The sequence below is a fragment of the Lagopus muta genome, chromosome 1 (genome assembly GCF_023343835.1).
Source record: "Lagopus muta isolate bLagMut1 chromosome 1, bLagMut1 primary, whole genome shotgun sequence".
NCBI lineage: Eukaryota > Metazoa > Chordata > Aves > Galliformes > Phasianidae > Lagopus > Lagopus muta.
Window position 1 is genome coordinate 174,760,652 of NC_064433.1, and position 24,741 is coordinate 174,785,392.

Here is a 24,741-nt window from a genome sequence, read left to right on the forward strand (position 1 = left end):
GTATAGCTAAGGCCTTTCATTTACAAGTTTTCCCTGAATATCTCCCTTCTAAAAAAAAAAATTAAAACTGTGTTTCTTATGTAATTACATGACTTCATGGGTGAAATCTTTAGGAAAAACAGTGTAGCTCCTGACTTCCCAGTAACACAGGGGATGGTGGGTTATAAACAAATCACTTTGGAACTGCTCACCTGTCTTCCCTCTAGTGCTTCCAGGAGAAATTGCATATGATTAGTGGTGTTGTGATGGCTGGTGTGCAAGCCCCGTACCAGCCATACAGCTTTTTGTGTCAAATCCCTGATCTCTCAGGCACATTAATCACGACAAAAACAAGGCAGAAACTGTCAGATAGCTATTTGTAAGCCCTGGACCCCCATTTGCAAGGAGTTCCCAAGGCTCCCAGCTCAAGAAAACAGCTCAACACAGCGTGTTTTCCCCAGGACAAAGGTTCCTTTCCACGCACTGTTTGCTGCCTGCCCTGTGGGTGACATTTAAACTGGATCTCCTGGCCTCTCACCTATGTGGCTGAACAAGGTACAGCTCTGATCACATTCAGGTTATAAGAAAAATGGGTGGAAAAAAAGACTGAGAATTTTTTTGCTATTCTGGAATAATGATCTCTGAGTAATGCTGTAAAGAAATATGATGTTTGGAAATAAACCACAGAGATGTTATGGAATTGGATTGATCGTCATGGTACAGCTCACTGGGGACACTTTGCAAGCAGAGATGGCCATGTCTTACTGAAAGTATCATTTAACATGGAAAATGTAGAAAGAAAAGCAGAAGAGTAAGAAGAACACTTACTTCTAGGGAAGGCAGTGATGGAAAGGGAGGGAGAGGAGGAATATTTGTAAAGAGATCTGTGAAGATCACCGCACACTTTGCTCAAGCTCAGTATTCTGCCCACGCACCTTTTCCACTCGAGGTCCCACTGAGAAGGAACGTTTGGGCCTTGGCAATTTCTTTGTGGGGAAGACTCCTCCAAAATGGGCTGCGGTGGCTGAAGAGCAGCTCACAGCAAATTGTGGTTTGTGTGCTGGCAGCTGCATCACCCCAGCCAGGGCTGCCCCAGTCAGGTGGCTTGGTTCTGTTCACCTACCGGATGACATTTAATTTGAGATAAATTGCAAACGTTACAACCGAATGAACAGTTTGAAATTCATAGAGTCATAAATTGCAAGGCCATAGGGGGCTATTACCATCATCTTATCTGACCTCCTGTATAGCACAGCCATAAACTCACAGCCAGTGATCCCTGCATCCATCCTCGCAATTTGTGGCTGAGTGGGAAAGACACTCCATCTTGATAAAAGCCCCACTGTGACGGAGAACTCATGCATGATATCTCCTAAAAGCTAATTACCCACTCAAAATTCATACCTTGCTCTCACTTGGTGGTTGCTCCTTTCCTCGCTGTCCTTTAGTTACATTACTCACAGAGCTCCCTTGCAAAAAGCAGGCCGAGTGTTGCATTGTTGGTGGCTGTGTGGCACAGGGATCATTTGCTGTTTGTTGAACAGTCATGGATAGTCCTGAGCAAACATCTCAGATGGGATCGTAGAATCATCTATGAGTTTTGGAAATGCTGAAATATTCATTCTATTCTTCATGTACGGTTTGATAGAAATGATTTGCTGAGCCTTCATCTGAAAGGAGATGCTGCAGTAGTGGGAAAAGAAAGAGAGGGAAGTAAAAAAAAAAAAAATAATTGATCTGGGGATAATTGAGGAGAAAACTGCAGGCAGTCTGTGAAGATGCATCAGGAAATGTGGCCTGAGAAAGAAAAAAAGTCACGTTTTTGAAAATGTGAGTGCTCTGGGAAGAGTGGCACTGGGAAAGACAAAAGACAGGGGGGTTGAAATGGAGGCATCAGGCAGAGGCCAGCATCTGTGGGCTGCAGAACTGAGGAAGAGAGCAAGGAAGAAGCTTTCAGCTGCAGCGCTCCAAGCAACATGGCAAAGGAGGCTGAGAACTGGCACAGGCTGCCCAGAGGCTGTGGACTCTCCTCCTTGGGGACTGCCTGAGGCTGCCCAGATGTGGCCCTGGGCACCCTGATCTGGTGCCCCTGCTGAGCAGGGCTGGGCCAGGTGGCCTCCAGAGCTGCCTTCCACCTCCGCCATCCTGTGACTGATTCAGTGCATATCCAGCCAGGCACCATGGAGCAGCAGCACTGACACAGGTCGCTGCAGCATTAAAACAGGCCATTACAGGACCGGTGAGTTTCTTTACATCCACACACCAGCACAAAATCCAACCTTCCATTCCCATGGCAACCCCAGCCCGGCTGCAGCCTCGGTGCAGCGAGATGGAGGCATAGCGGTAATCTCTGAGCCTTGGTGTGCGAGAGGCAGTGAGTTCAGGTTGCTGGGGGAACCACAACTTTTTAATCATCCTGCATTAATGGTTTTATTGCACTGAATATTTGTAGTGATTGCTGTATTCAGACGTGTTAGGAGAGAGATTTGCCACCTCCCTGGGCACCTCTGTGCAGGGCTGGGAGGCCACAGAAGGCGCAGAATAGCTGCAATGTGGAGGGGCGAAACAGCAAACAGAAATGCTCTGTGAACAGAAGCGTGTGAAGTGTCCAAAGAAGAACATTCACAGCAGTGGCAGATCAGTGCTTGACACAACACTGAGTATTCTGGTGGATTTTGATTGAAGAGGCAGCTGTGAAAAGCATTAGGAGAGTGTTTTATGCGAACGGAAACTACAAACATTTCAACAACTAAAAAGAATGACAACCAAAGGGGAAAAGATTACTCAACGAGCTGTTTTCTGTAGGGCTGTGGAATAAATGCAACACAGACCAGAAGCCTTCTGCCTCCCAGGGCCTTTGTGGAAGCTCGTCATTCCCCTCCTGCCTGTACAACTCTGCTCAAAAACCTATTTGGAAAGCTTTAGGAAAACACATTGATCCTATTCTGTATTTGAATCAGCTGAGAAGAATGTACTTACCAAAACATTTGGGACATCATAAAAAATGACCCAGAGAAGCACTTGGAGGTTGTCCTGGGCTCAGAGTTCACACTAGTTCCTTTGGGTTTAACTGCTGACTTTCATCATCCTTCCCCCCCGACAAACACAGTTCAAATTGCACACATTTTACCCCTTCTCTGGGATACATCTGGGCTTCTTCTTGAGCCTCTGGGCTCCTGCAGCCTCTGGGCTGGAGAAGGTGGGACCAGTGGGGCCAGGTTTATCCTCCCTGGGTACTGCAGAGGCTCAAGCACGGTGCTGCTGGTGACCAGTGTCCCACGTGGAGTGAGGGATGGGGACAGCCTCACTGAGTCATATAGATGAAGTTGTTGCCTAGGAAAGTCCCTTCTGGAAGCAGCAGGAAAAACAGAGTGGTCAGCTCTGCCACACGCTCTGGAAAATCTTCCAGTGCTCTAGCCATGGTGACCACAGCCAAATGGAATGTCCAGCTGAGCCTTGGCTGAAGCTTTAATGTCACCGTTTCCTCAGTACAATTCCTGCCACTGGCTTTTGGGTCTTTGAGAGGGCTGTGGATGCCCAAGATCCTTGTGAGGGTCTGAGAAGAGGCAGGTCATTCACTCCATTAAAATATCAGTTGGGTGTGAAGTAAGAAGCAGCCAATGCTGGAAAACCCCAAGCAGCCAGAGCTAAGGAGAATGTCACAGAGAGAGTTCTGCTGGGCTGTGGCCTGGGAGAGGGACATGGCTGAGGGTCAAGAGACGTCTGGGCTAGAGGGGCTTTTTCTGGGTCATACAATCATAGAATCACAGTTGGAAAAGACCTCCAAGATCTCCCAGTCCAACCATTCACCTACCACCACGATTTCCCCACTAAACTATGTCCCTTAGTAGAACATTCAAATGCTTCTTGAACACCTGCAGGGTTGGTGACACCACCACCTCCCTGGGCAGCCCTATATCCCCAGGTGTCTCCTCACATTCTGGAGAATCTCCTCCTTGCAGCACACGTCTGTGGGTCTTGGGACCACCTCACCACTCCATGCCCACTTGCCCAGGCTTTTGGCCAAGAAGCTGAGTTTTGGCACCTGCAGTGAGGTACAGCTCATGATGGAAACTCAAATAAGGTGCAGATCAACTCATATGTACAACAGGGCTCCTTCCTTACAGAATCACAGAATCACTGAGGTTGGAGAGACAAGAAGATCATCCAGTCCAACCATCAACCCACAGCTGTGGCTGCTCTAGACCACATCCCTCAGTGCAACATCTGTGCATTTCTTAAACACCTCTAAGGATGGTGACTCCACCGCCTCCCTGGACAGCCTGCTCCAATGCCCAACTACACTTACTGTGTACAAAGTCCAGAAATGCTCTTGTCTCCCAGCACCTCCCATTTGTGGAGGCCACACTGAACACTGGGTTTCAGGCAGCACATTCCAGCACTGGTAGCAGTGATGCTGGGCTGAGCTTTCCCTTCGCTGGTGATGGCGAGGGAAGAGCAGCAACAGCCGAGTGAGCGCAGACTGTGCAGGGTGTCCCTGGTGCCAGGAGGAACCAAGACCCACAAGTGACAGTGCACCCACATAGGGCAGCAGGGGTCTGTGCCCACCGGCTCTTCTCCTGCACACCAGCGGCAGTCACACCTTATTGGAAAGTCCTTTGCACAGCCACTGTCAATGCCGCGGTACTGCGCTTTCAGTGCCCATTTTCTCTGCATGCAGCCAGTAATTTCTAAAGCACACAAAGTATTTTTAGAGCTCACTTTGAAGAGCTTCAGGTCTGCAATTGTGTGACTCAGCTGCCAATGCTATTTATTTTGGGTTTACATTCAAACTGAGCAATTACAGCCCTGAGCAGCTGTTTAGGTACCGTATTTCTTTGTCATGCTGCTGTACCGTTTGCATGCGGCATTGTCTGCTTTGTGCTCCCAGTTATTTGTCTAAAGGTTTCCAAAGCACATCCAGAATAAAGCCGTGGGCTATCACCTCTCTTTCTTCTGGCTGCGTGCAACCAGGCTTCCTGCGCCCGCTGCAGCACATCCTCATTCCGTGATGATACACCACGCTCTCCCAGGAGTGCTCCACATGATGACAGCTTGCAAAGTGCTGCTGCAGGATTTGGGTCACGGCTGGAGCATAACGTGGTATTTTCTCTTTAAAGAAAGTCTCTCGCACAGCTTTTTCCTTTCAGAGGAAGAAATTTCTGCCTCTTGCTGAGCCATTTGTACGGGTTTAATGATGCTCAAGACATTCATCATGGGGAAGGGTTCTGCCTGAGCTCCTTGTTTACTTCAAGTCCATTTATTTCTAACATCCTGTCCTCCAGTTCTTGAATCCTTCACCTGCATGAACAGCACCTTTAGATCATCTTTATTGAATACAGTTAAGTGTAGCTCATGGGGTTATTGAATTACAGGCATGAACTTACCAAAATGAGATAAATCACTACCATGTTAGCCTCTCTCTATTGAACGCATTTCACCCTGAGGCACGTTTCCATAGAACAGATACCATATATCAAGCATTTGAATACCCAAAGTAGCTAATGTGGCTTCTTCCTGGGAGACAGCACGCAGCAGGGGCACAGAGCTGCCTCTGAAGGAAGCCTAAAATATTCATCATAAGTAACAACCCCTGTGCAAGGCTTGAGCGTAAGGACTTGGGATGGGTTTTGAGACACATTTGTTCACTTTAGACTTTCTCTCAGGTGGAGCAGTATTGAATGAAGAGGGCTTGCAATGGAGCTGGGCTCTTGTGTTAAATGAGTGAACTGGGTCCACCTGCTTCCCAGGAACAAGACTGGGGGCTGCCTTGACCTCAGGCCCGAAGTCCCTGCTGACGTTCAGCAGTATCTCCCCAGCATGGTCACCGTTTTACAACCACAGTTCTGGAGGACCTTGGCTGCACCCATTGGGGATCTCCTCCAGTGTCCCATGCTCGTGCCCTCAAAGGTGGTGAGGAGATGAGATGGCAGGGTGACAAAAGAAGACTCCAAACAGAGCACTCTGTCATGAGGAAAACCCACCCTCTCTTCCCCCCCACCTCTGTAGTGCATCTCAAGGTCCTACACATCACAAAGCCTGATGATGAGCAACCAGAATCACAGAATGGCCAGGGTTGGAAGAGACCTCAAGAATCATGAATCTCCAACCCCCCCGCCACATGCAGGGCCACCAACCTCCCCATTTAATACCAGACCAGGCTGCCCAGGGCCCCATCCAACCTGGCCTTGAACACCTCCAGGGACGGGGCATCCACAGCCTCTCTGGGCAGCCTGTTCCAGCACTTCACCACTCTCTCTGTAAAGCATTTCCCCCTGACATCCAACCTAAATCTTCCCTCCCTCAACTTAAAACCATTTCCCTTTGTCCTGCTGTTGCCAACCCTTTCAAAGAGTTGATTCTCCTCCTGTTTGTAGGCTCCCTTCAGGTACTGAAAGGCTGCAATTAGGGCACCCTGCAGCCTTCTTTTCTCTCTCTTTTTCTCCCCATGCCCTGCAGCCTAGGCCAGCCCATATGATGGCCAGGGACAGCCTCCACCAGCACCACACTTACAACAGGGAGGGGTTTGACTCCAGATCACCTGCAGACCAGCAGCTTGCCTTTTCCCCTGGTTATTTCTTGTTCTTGCATCCCTATTAACTTTTCTTATCACAGTTTCACCTTTGGTATTTTCACAGTTGACATCATTTCATCATATTTCCTTTCCTGCCTTGTGGTTTGATAACCCTCATTTTTTTGTGTGTGCGTTTTTCTTTTCCTATCATATCATCCTGTTTGAATTCAAACCCCGAGAGTTTCTGGTGACCAAGAGGTTCTAGCTGGGGGATCCTGATTCCACACCTGTAAGTTGTCGATGATGTAAATCCAGCACACTTGCCCAGCTGAGCTTCAGCCTGAGGTCTGTGAAGTAAAGGCACAAATTCTATCCCTGGGGCCACGCAGAAACTCTCTTGTAGGTGCTGATCCTCTGCAGACAGCTACGAAAACCCAAATCACGCACCCTTTTGTGCACTTCTGTTCATTCACGGAATTATGAAAACTATCAGCTGCCTTTCACATTGTTCCTGCAATCATACAAAAGGAATGATGCTTTCGGATTGTTCTTCAGCCTGCTGAAAAACTGCTCTTATTTCTTATCATTATTAGCAGACACGAAGTTTGACTTATTTTCAGCTGAAAAGATTCACTCAGGTACAAAGGTGGAAATAAAAAGCAACTTCCCACATCACTGAGTCCACCCACCTGCCAAAGCAGGTTCCCTATAGTAAACTGCACAGGTAGGTATCCAGAAGGGTCTTGAATATCTCCATAGAATGAGACTCCACAACCTCTCTGGGCAGCCTGTTCCAGTGCTCCGTTACCCATACCATAAAGAATTTCTTCCGCATGTTAGTATGGAACTTCCTATGTTCAAGTTATAGGCCATTGCTCCTTGTCCTATCGCTATGCATCACTGAGAAGAGCCTGGCCTCATCCATTTGCCTCCAACCTCCCTTTAGATATTAATAAACATTAATCAGATCTCCCCTCAGTCTTCTCTTCTCCAGGCTGAACAAGCCCAACTTACTCAGCCCTTCCTCATAGGGGAGATGCTCCAGGACTTTTTATCATCTTTGTGGCCCTTCGTTGGACTCCTTCTAGGATATTCCCTGGCTTTTTTGAACTGGGGAGCCCAGAACTGGATTCAGTATTCTAAGTGTGGCCTCACCAGGACAGAGTAGAGAGAAATCCCTCGACTTGCTGACCACTCTCTTTTTAATGCACCCTGGGTTACCAATGGCCACAGCGGCACAGTGCTGGCTCACGGCCAACCTCTTGTCCACCAGGACACCCAGGTCCTTCTCTGCAGAGCTCCTCTCCAGCAGATCATACCCTAACCTGTACTGGTTCATACAGCTACTGCTTCCTAGACGCAAGACACTACACTGGGCTCTTGATAAACTTCAGGTTCCTCCCTGCCCAACTCTCCAGACTGCCCAGGTCTTGTTCAATAGCAGTACAGCCTTCTGGTATGTCAGCCACTCCTCCCAGCTTTGTATAATCAGCAAACTTCTTGAATGTGGGCTCTGTCCCTTCATCCAGGTTGCTGATGAAGATGTTGAACAAGACCAGACCCAGCACTGACAGGGAACATAGCAAGTTATAGGCCTCCAACTAGACTCTCCACTGCAGATTACAACCCTCTGTTTTGCTTGTGCCCATGTCCCACTCAGGACTCTCAGCACTGAGAGAGCCCCACCACTGGTGTTTCGTTCCCATTCTCACAAGTGAGCACAGCACTTGCTGTCCCTGCTCTGTTCAGATTTTCTGTCAGGGATTTCCTCTCTGTCCCCAGAAGATTGGACCTGTGGTAGCAGGTCGTGTGGCACTTTGAATTGCTCCCACACAGCTCCTGCACCTGTGGGCTGAGCTGCACACAGCAGTGTGCAGCCCAACAGCCCAACAGCCCCGCTCCACCTGCAGCCTTTCTGTGACCCAGTGTGAAGTGCCACTGTCCACCGAGCATGGTGGCCACTGACAGCCCCCTCCTCTGTGCCCACAGAGCTGAGGATTGATGAGATCACAGAATATCTGAGTTGGAAGGGACTCCAAAAGATCACCTGTTCCAACCCCTTGCAGTGAGCAGGGACACCTACAGCTGGATCAGGTGCTCAGAGCCCTGTCCAGCCTGATCTTGAGTGCCTCCAGGGACAGGGCATCCATCACCTCTTTGGGCAACCTGTGTCAGTGCCTCACCACCCTCACTGAACAACTTCTTCCTTATATCCAGTCTAAATCTCCTCTTTTAGTTTGAAACCATTTCCTCTTTTTATGTCATCACAGACTGCTAAAGTTTGTTCCCTTCTTTCTTACAGCCCCCCTTCAGATACTGAAAGGCCGCCCTCAGGTCTCCCTGCAGCCTTCTCTTCTCCAGGCTGAACAGCCCCAGCTCTCTCAGCCTGTCCTCACAGCTGTTCCATCCCTTGGGTCATTTTTACAACCCCCCTCTCAACATATTCCAACAGCTCCATGACTCTCCTGAGGACTCCACATCTGGATGCAGTACTGCAGGTGAGGCCTCACCAGCACAGAGCAGAGGGGAGGATCACTTACTGCTGGCCACACAGCTTTGGATGCAGCCCAGGATACAGTTGGTTTTCTGGGCTGAGAAGGCACATTGCTGGCTCACGTCCAACCAGTACCACCACCACCATCCACCAGTACCATCAGGCCCTTTCAGCAGGGCTGTGCTCCATCCTTCCATCCTCCAGCTTGTACTGATAGCAGGGATTGCCATGACAATGGTGCAAGACCCTGCACTTGGACTGGTTGAACCTCATGACACCTGACCCAGCAGCTGCTCATCATCCCCAGGCTGTGGACACATCACCAGCCTGGTGACACAGGACATTCAGGCTGCTCTTCGAATGTCAGCAGCTCGCTCAGCTGAGCAATGAGGGGGATGTTTAACAACAGCTGGTTTTGTCCAGTATGCAAATGTAATACATGGATATCCCACATACCTGCACTGCTAAAGGAGGTAGGACACAAGGGAAGCTTCTAAGGGAATTTCTAAGCTTCCAGGCTGCATTATCAACCCCTCTCACCTTGTCCAGATCTTCTGGAGAAGACACAGGACAGAACACCAGGGGAAAGCCCAGTCCCTGAGCACAGGACATGAGGAGTGCCTGAGCCACATACGAACTGCCTTTACAGAGGTGAGCATGCCTCAGCCCACACAGTGCCGAGGTGACTGCTGCTGGCACCCAGACATAGAAGTTACCTAAGGAGGCTTTCCCCAGGATGTGCTGGATGTGTGAGCAGTGTGACAGATCCGCGGGAGCATGTGGCCAAAACACAGGTGGTGTGGCCTCACCACATCCCTAGGTGTGGAAGCAAACTTTTCAAGAAAGCATATGCGTGTTCCACTGTTGTGGAGGCAGGGAATGATGCACCAATGCATTCTGTGCTGCATTCACCCCTCCTCCACCTCATGCAGCCCAGTGTGCGTGCAACCCCTAAGCAGGGTCTGAAATGTAAAAGGCTAATTAGGCTCCACGTGGGAGCCAAGGGAAGACTTTGACCATGGCAAGCTGAAAAGTATTGCTTGGTACTTTGCGATCTGGGAGCTTTTGGAGCTGTGGTGGAGCTTATCCATGTTCACATCCTAGGTGAGAGCTGGTGTGCTGCCCCAGGGCAACAGCCTCACTGACACCAGTGCCAAGTTCCACAGCACAGAACCCTCCTAATGGCTTTGGGGCAGCCTGTTGAAGTCAGCCAAAATACAGATTGCTTTAAGTCCTTGCGAAGAACTTACCAAGTGAGCCTTGGTGGAAGAAGCAGCTGCATTTTTTTTGCTTTCAGAGGATAAGCACCTGCTGTCTGCCTCCATGCTGCTCGAGCAGTTTGTACATCCTGTCATTCAGATGCCTGCCATGTTCACAAAGCGTTCTTTATCCGTAGCTGTGACAAGAAATTATGCTGAATCAAGCTCATCCACCTTGGTCTCAGGGAATATTGGCTATTAAACTGTCTCAGAAGCAGCTTCCTGAAGCTCTGTTGCTATTCAGCCTCAAGGAAGATGCTGAGATGGTTATGCTGCCTGACAAAAGGACGACTCCATTCAGAGGTGTAACTAAAATAGCAAGCAGGGAGCACCACATTAGTCAGTCCTTCCACAAAAAATATGCTCAACTTACAATAGCAGCAACATTTTGTCCAAATGGCAGGTCTGCAACTTCACAGTTGGCTCCAAGAAACAATCTGTGGCCTCCCCTTTTGAAAGGCAATAACCAATCGAAGCTCCTCCTCCCCAATTATCCCAATTATTCCAGTTGGTGGCAGTCAAACTGCCTAACAGTGCCCATAAAATCACCAGCAGCCACCACACATGAAAGGTCAAGCCTTTCAGCAGAGCCAGGATTGGCCTGGGGAGAGGCAGAAGAAGTGGCTCATTATTTAGGGAACAATTTCAGAAAGGAATCAGTGGACTTTGGGGAACAGCACAGGTAATTTCTTCCCATAAAACCTTTGCGTGCAACTGACCCCAAGCCCTCACTCTCATTGCCACTTACACTCGGGTGTGAGCTGGCAGGAGACAAACAGCAAGGTGAAAAAAAGAAGAGTTTCCAAGATCCCTTCTGATAGATCTTCAGGTGGTTCGACATGCCCCACTCACGCTCTGTTGTTGTCTTCTCACTTCAGATGGCGATGGAGTTCCCTTTGCACTGCTTCCTATCAAACACCACGCTAAGGGGCAGTGAAGTCTCACAGAATCACCTTGCTCTGTGTTTTGCTCTGTGCAAAGCTATGAGGTCGCTGAGACACTTGGGCTGCTCATGGCCCTCAGCACAAGAATGCGAAGGCACTTGCTCTTTCTTGTTCTGTCAGAGTATTACGTCAGGTGCTATGAAGAGAAAGGGAAGTGGTGTTTGCACCTACTGCTCCTGCCTCTTCCACATGAATCTTCCCAGCTCACAGCAGGCTCAACTCAACCACGCATCCCAGAAAGGAAAAAGCAAAGTGAAGGAAAACCCAACCTGAGCTCTGCCTGCCACCCAGCAGCACACTGCCCTGGCAGCTCTGTGAGCTCACCAAGCATTTTTCAATTCCTATACAACACCACAGAAAAGCAAAGGGCAGAAAGGGTCTCATTTCCTTCTGCTGCTGCTCCTCCCACCTCCATTAACACTGAAACCTTCTTCAAAAAGGGTCTTTGCAAAAAAACGTTTTCTATTTCTTTTAGAGAGATGCATCCTTAGCAAGTATAATAAATTCTGACCACAATAAGCTCTGTTTTACAAAGCCTTGGCTTGCTGCGAGTGCCAAGGTGAATCAAAGTGCAAAAGCGTACTTAGTCTAATGATTGAGCTAAACCTGTAGCCCCGCTTTCAGCATAAGCCTACCCTAGGAAAATAATTTATTCTTTAATCAGAGAAACAAAGACTGGCTCCCAGGCTCCAGGTGTTTGAAATATGCTCAGATTGGCCCAGAGAATTGTTGATGAAAAATGAAAAGCTCTGAACTTCTTGAGTCTCACAACAAATGCTCAGCTGTGCAAGGAGAGCTGCAACTCGCACGCCAGCTGCCACCGCCTCGCTGCTCTCACCAGTCTGCAACTGCTCTATTAAAAAGTTCTCAAAGATGCTTTCTTCTTCCTTACCTTCCCTTAGCCTCACATTAAAAGCTCCCCAAAGCCAAACCCGGACAGAATGAATTTATGCTTTTGTTTTTGAATAGTTCAGGATAGTGATTTCCTGTCTTTCCTACAGTCTTCCTTAAGACAGCATTAAGAACTAAGAAATTTATTTGGTGCAGAAGATAATTTTATAACTGTCACCTACACAACAAAATTAGCCTTAGCAACAGTAGAAATGCACCCTCTCTTGAAGGCAGAGGTCACACCAAGTACTGACAACCTTCCATTCCCACCGTTCTGGAGAAAGAGGTGACACTCAGACATCAGAACAAGTCTGATACAGAAATGACTGCCCTGTAGGACTGCAGTTTGTTGAAGCAATCTGTGATACGTTTACAAGAATGGAGTAGAATGAATGAAATGACTGCAAACGGAGGAGCAGACAGCTTATAACTACATGTAGGGCATAATTTAGTTTCACTATTATCAGATGATAAGCTGTGCCTGCATCTCCAAATAACCTTTTCAATGGGAAAATTAAATTCAAGTGCAAACTAATGGCAAGGGTTCTTTTTGTCAGCTGGCAGCACATCCCTATAGAAAAATAAATTAATGTTGGCCTGCTATTTTCAAACAAAGCATTGGAGACATCAGAATATACTGGTATCAAGTAAGATTAGCATTAATATGAATAATACTAATTCTCATGCATTAATAAGTCCAAATAAGCAAAAAATCGGGGCTGACAGAAATTTAATAGAAATAAAACTGCATAAAAATTACTCTTGTCACCCCTTCAGCAGCTGTGAGAGCCACTGAACACACAAGTTCAAAGTCTACATAAATATTTAGGAAAGAAGGGAAAAGCTTTCATGTGAAAAGACACCAGAAAGAATTTTACAGCACTCCCAATTCCATATTTCAGTTTATTCCAGACTTGAGGAAGTCACATTTTGACTCTATTAAGTCCACGATGAATCTCAGGCTATCGCTGAACTTCCTCTTTCTCAAGCAGCATAAACTTTGGGCTCTGCCTTTTTTCTTTTGTCTTACATCTCAAAAACATTTAGACCTCTTCTCTACTCCATTACTTTTATTACACCTCAAACTTACCCCTGGTTTGCGTTTTGGGTTGGCTACAGATTTGTTTCTCCTTTGGCTGCACCCAGCCCCCACCTCTGTGCATTTTTTAGTGCCCAACTTCCCTGCTCTTTCCATGGGACAGATGGGTCGTACAACTGGACATTCACTCTCCATGAAACGCTCGCAGACAAAATCCTGCACATACTGCAAAAGATGTTAATGTCGTAAAGTCGTGGTATGGTATCAGATCACAAGAAAGTGAAAGAAACCTTAGGAAAACTACTTAAGCAAGAAGGTCTCTGGATTTTGCAGATGAGAACGAGCTGTCTGATCCATAAAACACAGCTGGCAATGGACCCACATTCAGTGCACCTCCAGCTGACCAACCAGATGTCCCCAGCAGGAGGCAATGATGTTTTATGAAGGCATCTATCTTTTTTCTGCTATTTAAAAAGCAGCAGAAATGCAGGTTAAATGCTGTTTGTGAAAACAAAACCCAATATATACGTACAACAGGGGACTGGGGCGCCGCGCACTGAAGGAATACAGGCAAAGATCATGTGCAGATTTATGAAAAATAAATTTATTACATAACACCTTGTTTTAACAATGTTCGATTTTTCTTTTATTCAGAATACTTGCGTCATTCATGTAAAATAGTTTGATACAGTACATTGTAGGTAAGGTCTTCCTCATAAATTCTAAGGCTCTCCTAACACCTTGATCCTCTGCTGTAAGGATGGCACCCCTAAACAACGTGCGGACATTTAAAAAAAGAAGAAAAGAAGTAACTGAACGAAATTTGAAGTCCACTACACCAAGCCTGCTCTCAAAAATCATGACGAAATATCTGAACGGATGCCACACCTCTTCAGGGAATATCACTCATGCTTTTTTAATCCCAAAGCATGCTCACAAATCATTAACACCAACAGGAAGAAAAAAAATAAAACACTGTCTATGACAATCATTTTCACTTGTTTGCTGAACCAAACATGTTTATATCAATGACAACATACTTATTTTACTATCAAATAGCAGCTTTAATACCAGTCAAGTCATAGATTTAAAAACAAAACCAAAAACTTACGCTGGAAATTAATCTTTGGGACGTTTGTAATTGCTGGAAAAAATGCAAACGTTTTCATGTCCATAAAAAAACCTCATCGTAGCAATTGTGTTGGTCATCAAACATTGACCTACGTGGAAAATGAACCAACCCACAAAAGTCACTAAAAATAAATGTATACCAAAATAATTTCAGTTGGAATCACGGTTATTTTGCTTTTTTTGCCATGTTAACACATACTGTATGCTTCAAGTACCAGTTCAAAGATGTCGTGTACTATTGGTCAGATAAGGTTGTTACATCGAGAAAATTCACCACATACGACAACAAAAATGCTTGCCCCTAGCACATTTCACAGCTTCAACTGCTACAGACTGTCACTGAACAAAAATGCATCGGTCAGTCTGAACCATGTCAAGTAAACTATGGAAGTAGCATATCCACAACACAAACTGTGCTAGCACTTTCTTTTCAAGTCTAACCCAACAACAGGTACAACTGGGAGCCACTACTCCATTCTGTGAAAGGTGGTGGAACTTGGCGATCAGACGTGTTGAAGGTGTGGTTGTACAGTACATTCTTGTGGCCCAGGCCAGGTTCCAGGCAGGCAGCTGCGCAGTCCTGCAGCATTAGCAACAGTGCACTGACATTATTGGGATGCAGCTCAGTACCGATGTGTCTGATGTGAGTACTGTGGAGGCTGCTGGGAGGTAGTTGAATATCCCATGCTGCTCTGTGGCTGCGATGTGCTTGGTCCGGGGTTGGGGTAGGCAGCATGGGGATTGGAACGCTAGAAAGGGGTAAAAGCAGAGGAATGGTAATCCTTCTCATCAGCTGGGTCTACAGAGTTACTTCTTCTAGAGGTACTGAGCACACGCAGTCCTAAAACAGCTGCTGTCCCTATACTCTTCTCACTTTGATTACCACAGGCCCTGATGTGAACATCAGGAACAGCAGGTTAGAAAGGCACTGCTACCACCAGTCAGTTATCCACTCTGAATTACCTTTTGGGAATCCACACCCATCAGAGCCAAATCCCAACAGCCCTCCAGGTAGATATGGCACAGCTGCATGTTACAGAAAGCTACTATCAGCCACATCAGAGGCTTCTCCACTTGCTCCCTTACACTGCCAAGAAAGTATTTTGGGGCTGGAGCTCAGATCTGTGCAGCTCAGTGCTGATGAGCCAGTTGGAATCATTCAGACCTCCTGTTACAAAGGATGCGTTTACCAACCTTCTGCTTGGCCTGGGAGCACGGGCTGGAAAATGATGAGTGTGTTTAGGCTAAGGGGCCACCTAGCAACCTTATAGCTCCTTGGAGTTGGGTTAAAGATGATAGCCAAGCTCTTCTCAGTAGAACCAGATATTTCAAGGGAAAAGGGCCACGATGGCAGAAGCTTGGGAGGTTCAGGTTGGACATTAGGGAAAAAATATACACAAGGAGGCGAGCACAGCACTAGGAGAACTTGTCCAGGAAGGCGGTGAAGTCTCTGCGGCTGTCTATGGAACTTTCCACGACTCGGCTACATAAAGCCACGGCTGACCCGATTTAGCATTAGCAACAGTCCTGCTTCAAGTGGGAGATTGGACTGGATGGTCTCCAGAGGCCTCCTTCACCCAGCATTTCTATGATTATTTACCAAGTGGAGCACTGCAAGGAGACCTCAGCATGTCAGCAGCTGTCTAACTCAATCCCAGCCTAGAAGTCAGTTATTTACACAGCTGGAACTATAAAGGGGAAGAACTGCATGCAGGACTTTGAATGTAAGCATATGATCACTGGGTAAGTTTACACACAAAAATCACAGGTTTTGGAAACTGCTGTGCAACTTCTGAACTCTTGATACCACAAGATCCGTGTTAGCAAAAGCAGCTCCTACTAAAGGTTGGGAAACTTCTCCATAGCGAGAACTCCAGGGCCAAAGTGGAGCTACTGAGATCTGAATACACCAATCTGAGGTTAAACAATGTCCCGAAAAAGTAAAATATTAAAGTAGCTTTAACGATGTCATCAGCTGGAAAACAAATAACAGGATTGGGTTTTGGCTTTTTGTTTGTTTACTTCTTTTCTGCCATTTGGCATATAGAGTGGAAACTATAATTGGGATGTTGAGCAAGGAAAAATCAAAAGCCAAACTCTACTTGCTAACATATGCTCACTGGATGGAGCTGGCTCTCTAGAGGTGCATAGTGTAAAGAAGAAGAAATGGCAAGAGCAGCACTTAGTGACAGCAGGAACAGATTAGCACTGCTGAGCTTCACCATTAACACAGCGACAGAACTTCTGTGGCACTTGCCTTCTCTTCTAGAGATGGACTCAGTGAAAGTGCCAAAGCTCTGGGTCACCCCTCTCCACAGAGCAGACACAGGATGCATTACACAGAGCAAAAAAAAAACCAACCCCTCAGCAGTCTTTTTGCTCAAAAGTGGCTCTCCTATATAGGAAACTGGAAAATATCACAAGCACAGCCATTTAAAAATTCACCATTCACTGAAGCTGTAAACAACTTCTGCATCTCTACTTCTATAACTGATGTTATAAGGTGGGGCTCATTAAAGAAGTCATGTTTTTCATGAAACTTAGTGCAATGAACAGCTTTTGTTTTAAGACAAGATGTAAATAGCCAGTACTCTTTACAAACCGTTAAGCACCCAGAGGGCTATAGCTGGCAAAAGTGCAGAGTACTGGAACTGCTTCAGTTCATTTAATCGCATCAGCTTCAGAAGTGTCATGTTGCAAATGTAAGGAGAAGGCAAGGATGTCTGTATGCTATGTGTCCACTATTTTTATGCACAGCAGAAAGAATTTAGAAGGTCAGCTTGCTCTGCAGAGAGTAATTCAGCTTCTAAGTGGAAAGGGAAACTGCCGTAGTGTGTCCTGCCCAGAAGATGGCAATCCTTCTTCGCAAGGGGAACTTCAACAAATTAAACGAAGAACAAAGAGTAGGTGTTGGATTAAAACACAGGGCTGTATTGTAACATTTGCTTGCTGTCTCTTTGAGCTGCAGGATCAGAATTAAGAAATTTGAGGAATGTTTTCAGGGACACCTGAAACCACCAACGGGCAACATTTAACTGCTTTTGTTCCAGTGCCAGCAAGTGCACATCTCCTCTCTTTGCCTACCATATTTTCCAGATAACCTGATCAGAGCAAAACCCATTTCCTTCATGTGAGACTGAAACAGAGGGGTGAGGGGAGGAAGAACAGAGATTTTTTGGTTTCCTTTTGTTGTAGTTGTTGTTTGTTCAGTAATTTTTTTTTATAGAACCAAGTGTTTTGCTTCCTGAAGAAAGCAGAACTATTAATTAGGAGCAATCAAGTTATTAAAACGAGCTCCTGAGGGAGTAAAGTAGCTGCTATCACTACTGCAAGGCAGAAGTACTCCGAAATTAAGTTTGTTGACAAGGGCTGCCCCCATCTACAGTCCTGGGATGGCTACCAGAGAACACAAAACTGTTTTGATGAACACAAACTGAAGACAAAACTAGTTCAACTCCTTCCAAGGCAATTTCAGTCTAACTTCTCAGGTAGCAATCTTAGCTCTTGCTCATAAAAGTGGAAACATAAGTTTGTTCCAAATGCCAAGCTACAGCAGCAAAATTAGGTGAAGGATGCTTAAATAGGGCAAGGAAATGGGGCTCCTTGACACAATACATGCAACCTTCATATCAAACTCCCCAGATATGTGACTCAAGATGACATGAAGATTAAGAGGGTTACAACTGCATATGCTGCCTTAAAAATAGATGCACAGAAATAGTAAAGAGCCAGCTAAGAGCACTATTATCAACTTTGCAGCCTGACAAACTGAAAGAGATGAATCTCCAGTAAGAGTGTTGTGATGCACAATCCAAATAAAAGACAGACCACCTTTATATTCAGAAGCTCAACACTCAACACTCTACTTTGTAGTTAAGATGGACCACATAGTTTCAAACAGCTCAAAAAATCTATGTAATTCTAGGAGAACAACTTGAAAACTGATAAATTACTGATGTCCTAAGATGAACTGAACCATGGCTCACTGGGATTTATACAAAGAGTCTCAATAAGGCTCCTGAAAATGGCCCTATGTTACATTTCCAGATGTTTTCAAGTTGTGCATACTGCCCCAAGTATACCCATCTTTCTAAGCTAGGGTCATGTGCCCAGGCAGACTCCTGGGACACTCGATACTCTCATGAACAAACTCTGAAATACAAGATTTCAACACCCATTCGTGTTCATGGAGAAACAGCCTATCAAACTGCGAAAAGCAAGTCAACAACAACAGTTTTATTAGTGAACAAATGCAATCTTCTTTGACTCTTCCTAAGTTTTGCTGTGGAATATAAGGATAGCTAAGTGAGTTCCAGGTCATTATTTCTCATCTCCTGAAAAATGTCTTCCTTGCCCCTCTTTTGTAATTTCTAGCTAGCTTTAGCTGAATGTTCTGTCTTTAATTCTTCAAGAGCAATCTCATTTAACCCTATACATTTCGATAACATTCCCTGTGCAGACTGTGGAATATTTTTTGACCCCTTTTCCAATTTCCTAATTTGACTTCACTTCTTCACTTACTGATTGCTGCCATCGCACCTGTCTCCTCATATCAGTAACACTGGGCTTACTCGATCTGGAACCTCACTTGGTTTTCATGTCAACTTTGCCATCCAAAATTCTGCTTTTCAGTCCATTTACCCAACTAAAACCCTTGTTCAAACTCAGCTTGTTTACTGCAATATGCTTTGCCTCCTAGCACTGCAGGCTTGTCAAAATAAGCAATGTTATTTTTAGGTCATACAGAGAGAAGCACAACAGGCCCCTGATCTACAATCAGCACTGCCTAATACAAATGCAATAATTAGTAGCTATAATAATTTCTGATCCTAATTTAGTTGAATGGGCTGCAAACTTAAGAAGCAACAGCATATTAATTGGCAGGCAAACCATCAACTAAATGCAGTTGATCTGATGGATGCAAAAAAAAACCATTTACAGGATTACTTTATTAGCTTGAAGAAATTCTGTTGTGAACATGAGAATCAAACAAGATAAGAAAAAAAAGAATACCTGATAGTCTGAGGTCATAATAAGTCCACCTGAGGTAGTGGTAGGAGGAACAACTCTCACTTTTTTCAGTGGGGGTCCCTGCGTGTGACTGTTGTCTTGGTTCCCTGGATGACCAGTTCCATTAGTATGGTTATTGCCCTGCTGCTGCTGCTGGTTCTTCTCAATTGTTTAAACACAAAGAAAAATTTCAACTCAAAAGCAGTACATGAAAAAACATGAAAACAGGAAATAGTGTGAAAGCCAGTGAAGCACGATGATACCGTTCTTCCAGTACTTACTTTGTCTCCTTTATCATCTGGTTCTTCTTCTGTTAAAAATTCTCGTTTTGGGTAAGGGATTTGACAACCTGCAAAAACACTGCCCCCCAGAAAAGTCTATTTATCACTGTATTAGAACAGAAAAGTTAGACCTGTAAGATCCATACTCCACCCACACTAGTTTCAAGTAGCCTCACTGGGAGCCTTTATCTACAACAAATGGAGTTCTCCTTTTCTTACTTCCACCACATACTAGACTTAGTAAACCTGTTCACATTAGTTTTAAATTTTACATTGCCTCTGATAAACTCATCCAAATTCCTAACAGTTTTCAGCGTTTCCAGTAACTGGTGATGAAACTGATGGCTGGAAAGGTATCTGCAGAGGACCACAGAGCTGCCTTCATCCAGTCACAGCATAATTCACTGTCCCAAATCCAATTAAAAACTGGCCTGTAAAGTCCACTGCCTATTAACAAAACCACCTGTAACACTTAAAAATAACTGGAAGTTTCATCTTCAATTCATATCTCATGGATCACACACTAATTTGCTACTGCTAGCACAAGTTAAGACTTATCTGCCCTTTAGCAATAAAAAACATTTGTAATAATGTTTCTGTGCACCTGTTAGCATTACTAATAGTGCATTTGCTCTGAAATGCCAACTTAATACAAGAAAGAAGTCAAGCACTGACCTAAAACCAGATTATGCACAATCAAATCATTCACATGACAACATTAAATAACAGAGGCAGGTCAGGTTATAAATAACTTAGCAGATTTTAGTGATATAATGTCATTTTAATTAACTGCTTTTAAATATACATACCATACTTTGCAAATTCTACCCTAAGTAACTGTAGAGAATGATGCACAATGGGCACTAATCGCTTCTAAAGATGTGCACATTCATGTTCTGCACTGTTGTTTTTTTGAGGAAAGGAGAAGTTCATTAAAAATGAAATTATTCATCGTCTCTAAATTTTGTTCCTTTTGTAATCTCACTGCTTAAACAAAAGGGAGCATCTACAGAAAACAGGTTTAAGTTGTTAAGGATGACAACACAGAGACACACAGCTGAGTCTCTTCACCACTGAATTTACAACAAAGGCTAGGACAGAAAAATGTAAACTTATTAGTGAGTGTCATTTGGCATTCTGGAGCAGAGGAGTGGACCTGCAGGCACTTAGCAGTTGTCTACAAAGATCTGTAGCATGCCTAATCAACCTGTCAGTGAATAACAAGATTAGTGCTGCAACTAACAGGATCAAAGTTCCATAAAGCAAGAGATTAATAAGAATGCTACTTAATTTTAAAATCCTCAAACAGCGTTTTAGCTGTTAGAGCTTTCTTTGGATGTTAGACAGTAAGTATTCAGCTCAATATTCACCAACATTTATAGCAGAGAAAGCATGCACTTCTAAGGCACCTCTGGATGTACTGATAGGTTAATAAACTGACCACTTACTCGGATGTGGGAAGCGGATCTTCTAAGAAATATGGATCCTGCATAGCCTGTTCTGAGGTAATTCTCTTTATTGGATCCATAGTAAGCAATTTCTGAAGCTACATAAAATGAAAGATAAAAAGCTCTGCATTATCAGAACTGATATAACAGAATTTACAAAATATTCATTTTGTAAACGAATTTCATTTCAGACTACATTATTTCTGAAAGATCAACTGATACAAATGTCTCCGATGTCAAAACCTTAACCATAAATGGCAGGAACCCCATTCTTTTCTTTTGTTAAAAACACAGCTCCACACAGAGCATCCATAACTTACCATCAGTTTTTGCAGCCTGTCACTTCCTGCTACATGCAACACGTGCATAATTGGCTTCATAACTACACTTAACAGGAAGTCACATCACACCATTTAATTAACACGTAGCAATTGATAAGCAAAAGTGATGCCATACTCATTATTCCTCATTATTTTGTATTGCCACATCAATATATTTCCACTGTCATCCATAGAATTCAGAAGATCTCTATAAAGTCACAATTCAGAAAACATGATAAAGCGGCCACCAGCACATCCAAAAACTCCACCTGGCTACACAACTTTTTATTACCCATTCCTGCACGTATTTGTCTCTTCTGATAAACACAGATTCTCCAACACAACTGTTTGCTACACGTTGTTGGTACGCTGAAATGGATCCAGCGCCATTTCTCTATCAGATTAAGACCTGGGCCTTTATTTCATGAAGGTGATAAATCAGATCAAATGACAGCTACTTGAAAAGAAAGTGTATTTCAAAACATCTGTGCTGGTTAAAGACAGTGAAGATGATCATTGCCGATAAAGTATGAACATGCAAAAGACAAAGTAAAGTACATTTCAGAAAATAGCTGAACTCAGGTCAACTAAAAAACCAGCAAAACCTTACCCTTTGACATGGCACATCTTGCTCTCACTGGAATGCATTAAAAGAGGGCTAAGAAGCACACACGATATTTGCCCTGTGCCTAACTTTTTAAAATGGCAGACAAGATGTTTCAGTGACAGGGAGCACAACCAAAACCCTAAGGTAACACACAAAGATGAAAATTTAATAAAACAAACCTGCTAATCAAAGCAAAGTGAGAAAATGATACGGAAAGTTTCAAACACAGGTACTTAGATGCACGGCCTTTGAGAAATGCTCAGGATACATAGCCAGAATCTCATCCTTACCAACTTAAAATACCACTAACAAACTTGAAGTCTAAATTCAGCATAACACTGAAGACTGAAAGGTGGTTTTAAAAACATCTCTTGCATGTGTTTTGCTGTTCTAGTCTAATTTTGCAATCACCTGAACATTTTCAGAAGCTGTCTGGACTTCACACATCTGCCACTGTGACATCTCAACAGCAATTTTCAATAAAAAATACATTAGAAATACCATGTTCTTTCCATATGTTTAAGATCTTTCTCTGGTTTAGGATCTGCAGACCATAGAGGTTTTGTCTAACTCCAGTACTGAAACAGCAGTACTGCATTTTAGAAGTTTCTCTTTCTCAAAAGGGTGGTGCAGGTGCATCTGTTTCTGTCCATCCATTCAGCAGTTATTTTGTGGAATACAGTTGTGCTAGATGCACAGCTTTTCTGAGCAGAATGAGCTGAACTTCAGATAGTAACAGGGAAAGAAAAATAAAAATCCTTCATGTATAATTTTGGAATACAGCACCTGAGTCAAAACTACACCTTGACCATAGAATTACAGAATGGTTTTGTTGGAAGGGTCTTTAAATATGATCTAGTTGCAACCCCCATAGCTGCCATGGGCAGGTATGCCACCCACTGGACGTACTGTCACAGACAATGATCTTCAAAAGAAATGCTGCACTTTTGACTTAGAGCACTTTGTTTTGAAAAATAAGCCATCTAACAAGATGTGCAGAAATTACATATGTAAATAGCATGAATTTCACAGTTGCTCTTCATACTTTTCATGAGATTAACCTTTTTATAAAGATCTAGTGTCACAATCTATGTATGAGTTGATCATCTCCTTTTACTAGCTATAAGTGGGCATATGCAACCACAGTGCAGACCTCCATATGGCAGACAGCTAAAGTTAGAAAGTGCATTTCCTCTCCTCAGCCTTCAGTTCTAATGGCATGGTTTAGAACATAATAAATCACAGAATCATCAGATGCTTTGGGCTGGAAGGAACCTTTAATATCATCTAGTTCCAACCCCCTGCTATAGGCAGGGACACCTCCCTTTAGACCAGGCTACTCAAAGCCCCATCCAGGGGGCCTAAAGGAAAGCTGGGGAGGGACTTACATAAGGCCATGTAGCATCAGGATGAGGGGAAATGGCTTTAAAGATTTAGACTAAGTATCATGAAGAAATTCTTCACTGTGAGGGTGGTGAGACACTGGAGCAGGTTGCCCAGTGAGGTTGTGGAAGCCTGGCCAATTCCTCATCTAGCAAGTGATCCACCCATCAAATCTATTTTTCTCCATTTGGTGACCAGGATATAATGCGGGAGTGTGTCAAAGGCTTTGCAAAAGTCCAGGTAGGTGACATTAGTTGCTCTTCCTTTATCCACTGACGCTGTAACTCCATCATAAAAGGGTAGGTCAGGCACGACTTACCCTTGGTGAAACCATGTTTGTTACCACCAATCACCTCGTCTTTGTTTTCCATGCACCTTAGTAGGGCCTTCAGGAGGATCTGCTCCATGATCTTGCCAGGCACAGAGGTGAGACTGACTGGTCTGTAGTTTCCTGAATCTTCCTTTTTCCCTTCTTGCAAATGGGGGTTATGCTTTCCCTTTTCCAATCAGTGGGAACTTCACCAGACTGCCATGACTTTTCTAAAAAGACGGATAGCAGCTTGGCAACTTCACAGAATCACAGAATCATAGAATTGCCCAGGTTGGAAAAGATCTTAAAGATCATTGAGACCAACCACAACCGAACCATATCATCTGCCGGTTCCCTTAGAACCTGTGGATGGATCTCATTGGGTCCCAAGGACTCTGAACTTTTAGGTTCTTTAGACGGCCTCAGACTTGATCTTCACTTGAAGCATGCTGATCTTCCTTCTCCAAGTTCTTATTTTTGCTTTCTGTAGCTAGGGTAGTGTGGCCAGAACCCTTGTGATGAAACTGAAGCAAAGAAATAACTGAACACTGAGCAGCTTTCCCTGTATCCCATGTGACCAGATCTCCAGTTTCCTTCCAGAGAGGGCCCACATCTTCCCTGGCCTTCCTTTTATCACTGATACACCTCTAGAATTTCTTCTTGTTCCCCTTGATGTCCCTGGCTAGATTTAATTCTATCTGGCTTTTAGTTTCCTAACCTGATTCCTGGCTGCTCAGACAGCTTCTTTGTAGTCCTCCCAGGTAACCTGTTCCTGCCTCCACTCCCTACAGACTTTCTTTTTGTGCTTAGGTAACTCCAGGAGCTCTTTGCTAATCCATAGAGGCCTCCCAGCACTGCCATCAATCCAGCTTTGTTTTTCACATCATTCACAAGGAGTCACAATAGGCATTTTCAACTCCCCGAGTTTGCACAAAGTTTTTGTGGAACTATTATCTCAATTCAAAAGCAATCACAGGAGTGAAAAGAAGGGAAAAAAAGAAAATTGCCAACACACTTAAAGAACACCACAAGCATAAAAAACATTATAAAATTCTGGCACTTTATTAGGAAATTGGCTTATAAAGCCTTCCCATCATGTGCAGACAAGATGTGAACAAACTTTGTAATCAT

The 24,741-nt window shown here is 44.5% G+C and overlaps 1 protein-coding gene across 5 annotated transcripts in view; it reads right to left on the reverse strand.

Moving 5' to 3' along the window:
- Positions 1-13,704: 13,704 nt before the first annotated feature.
- CDK8 (cyclin dependent kinase 8) overlaps positions 13,705-24,741 on the reverse strand; it is a 65,311-nt gene continuing 54,274 nt past the window's right edge. For 3 of the 5 annotated variants that reach the window (XM_048933691.1, XM_048933688.1, XM_048933692.1), the window contains 4 exons: positions 20,991-21,088; positions 19,543-19,621; positions 19,265-19,423; positions 13,705-15,000 (listed from right to left, as the gene is read on the reverse strand). In XM_048933691.1, coding sequence (XP_048789648.1) covers positions 14,875-15,000; positions 19,265-19,423; positions 19,543-19,621; positions 20,991-21,088 — 462 coding nt within the window. In that variant the 3' untranslated portion in view covers positions 13,705-14,874. The remainder of the gene's footprint in view (positions 15,001-19,264; positions 19,424-19,542; positions 19,622-20,990; positions 21,089-24,741) is intronic. The other 2 variants (XM_048933690.1, XM_048933689.1) reach the window with 2 other exon arrangements.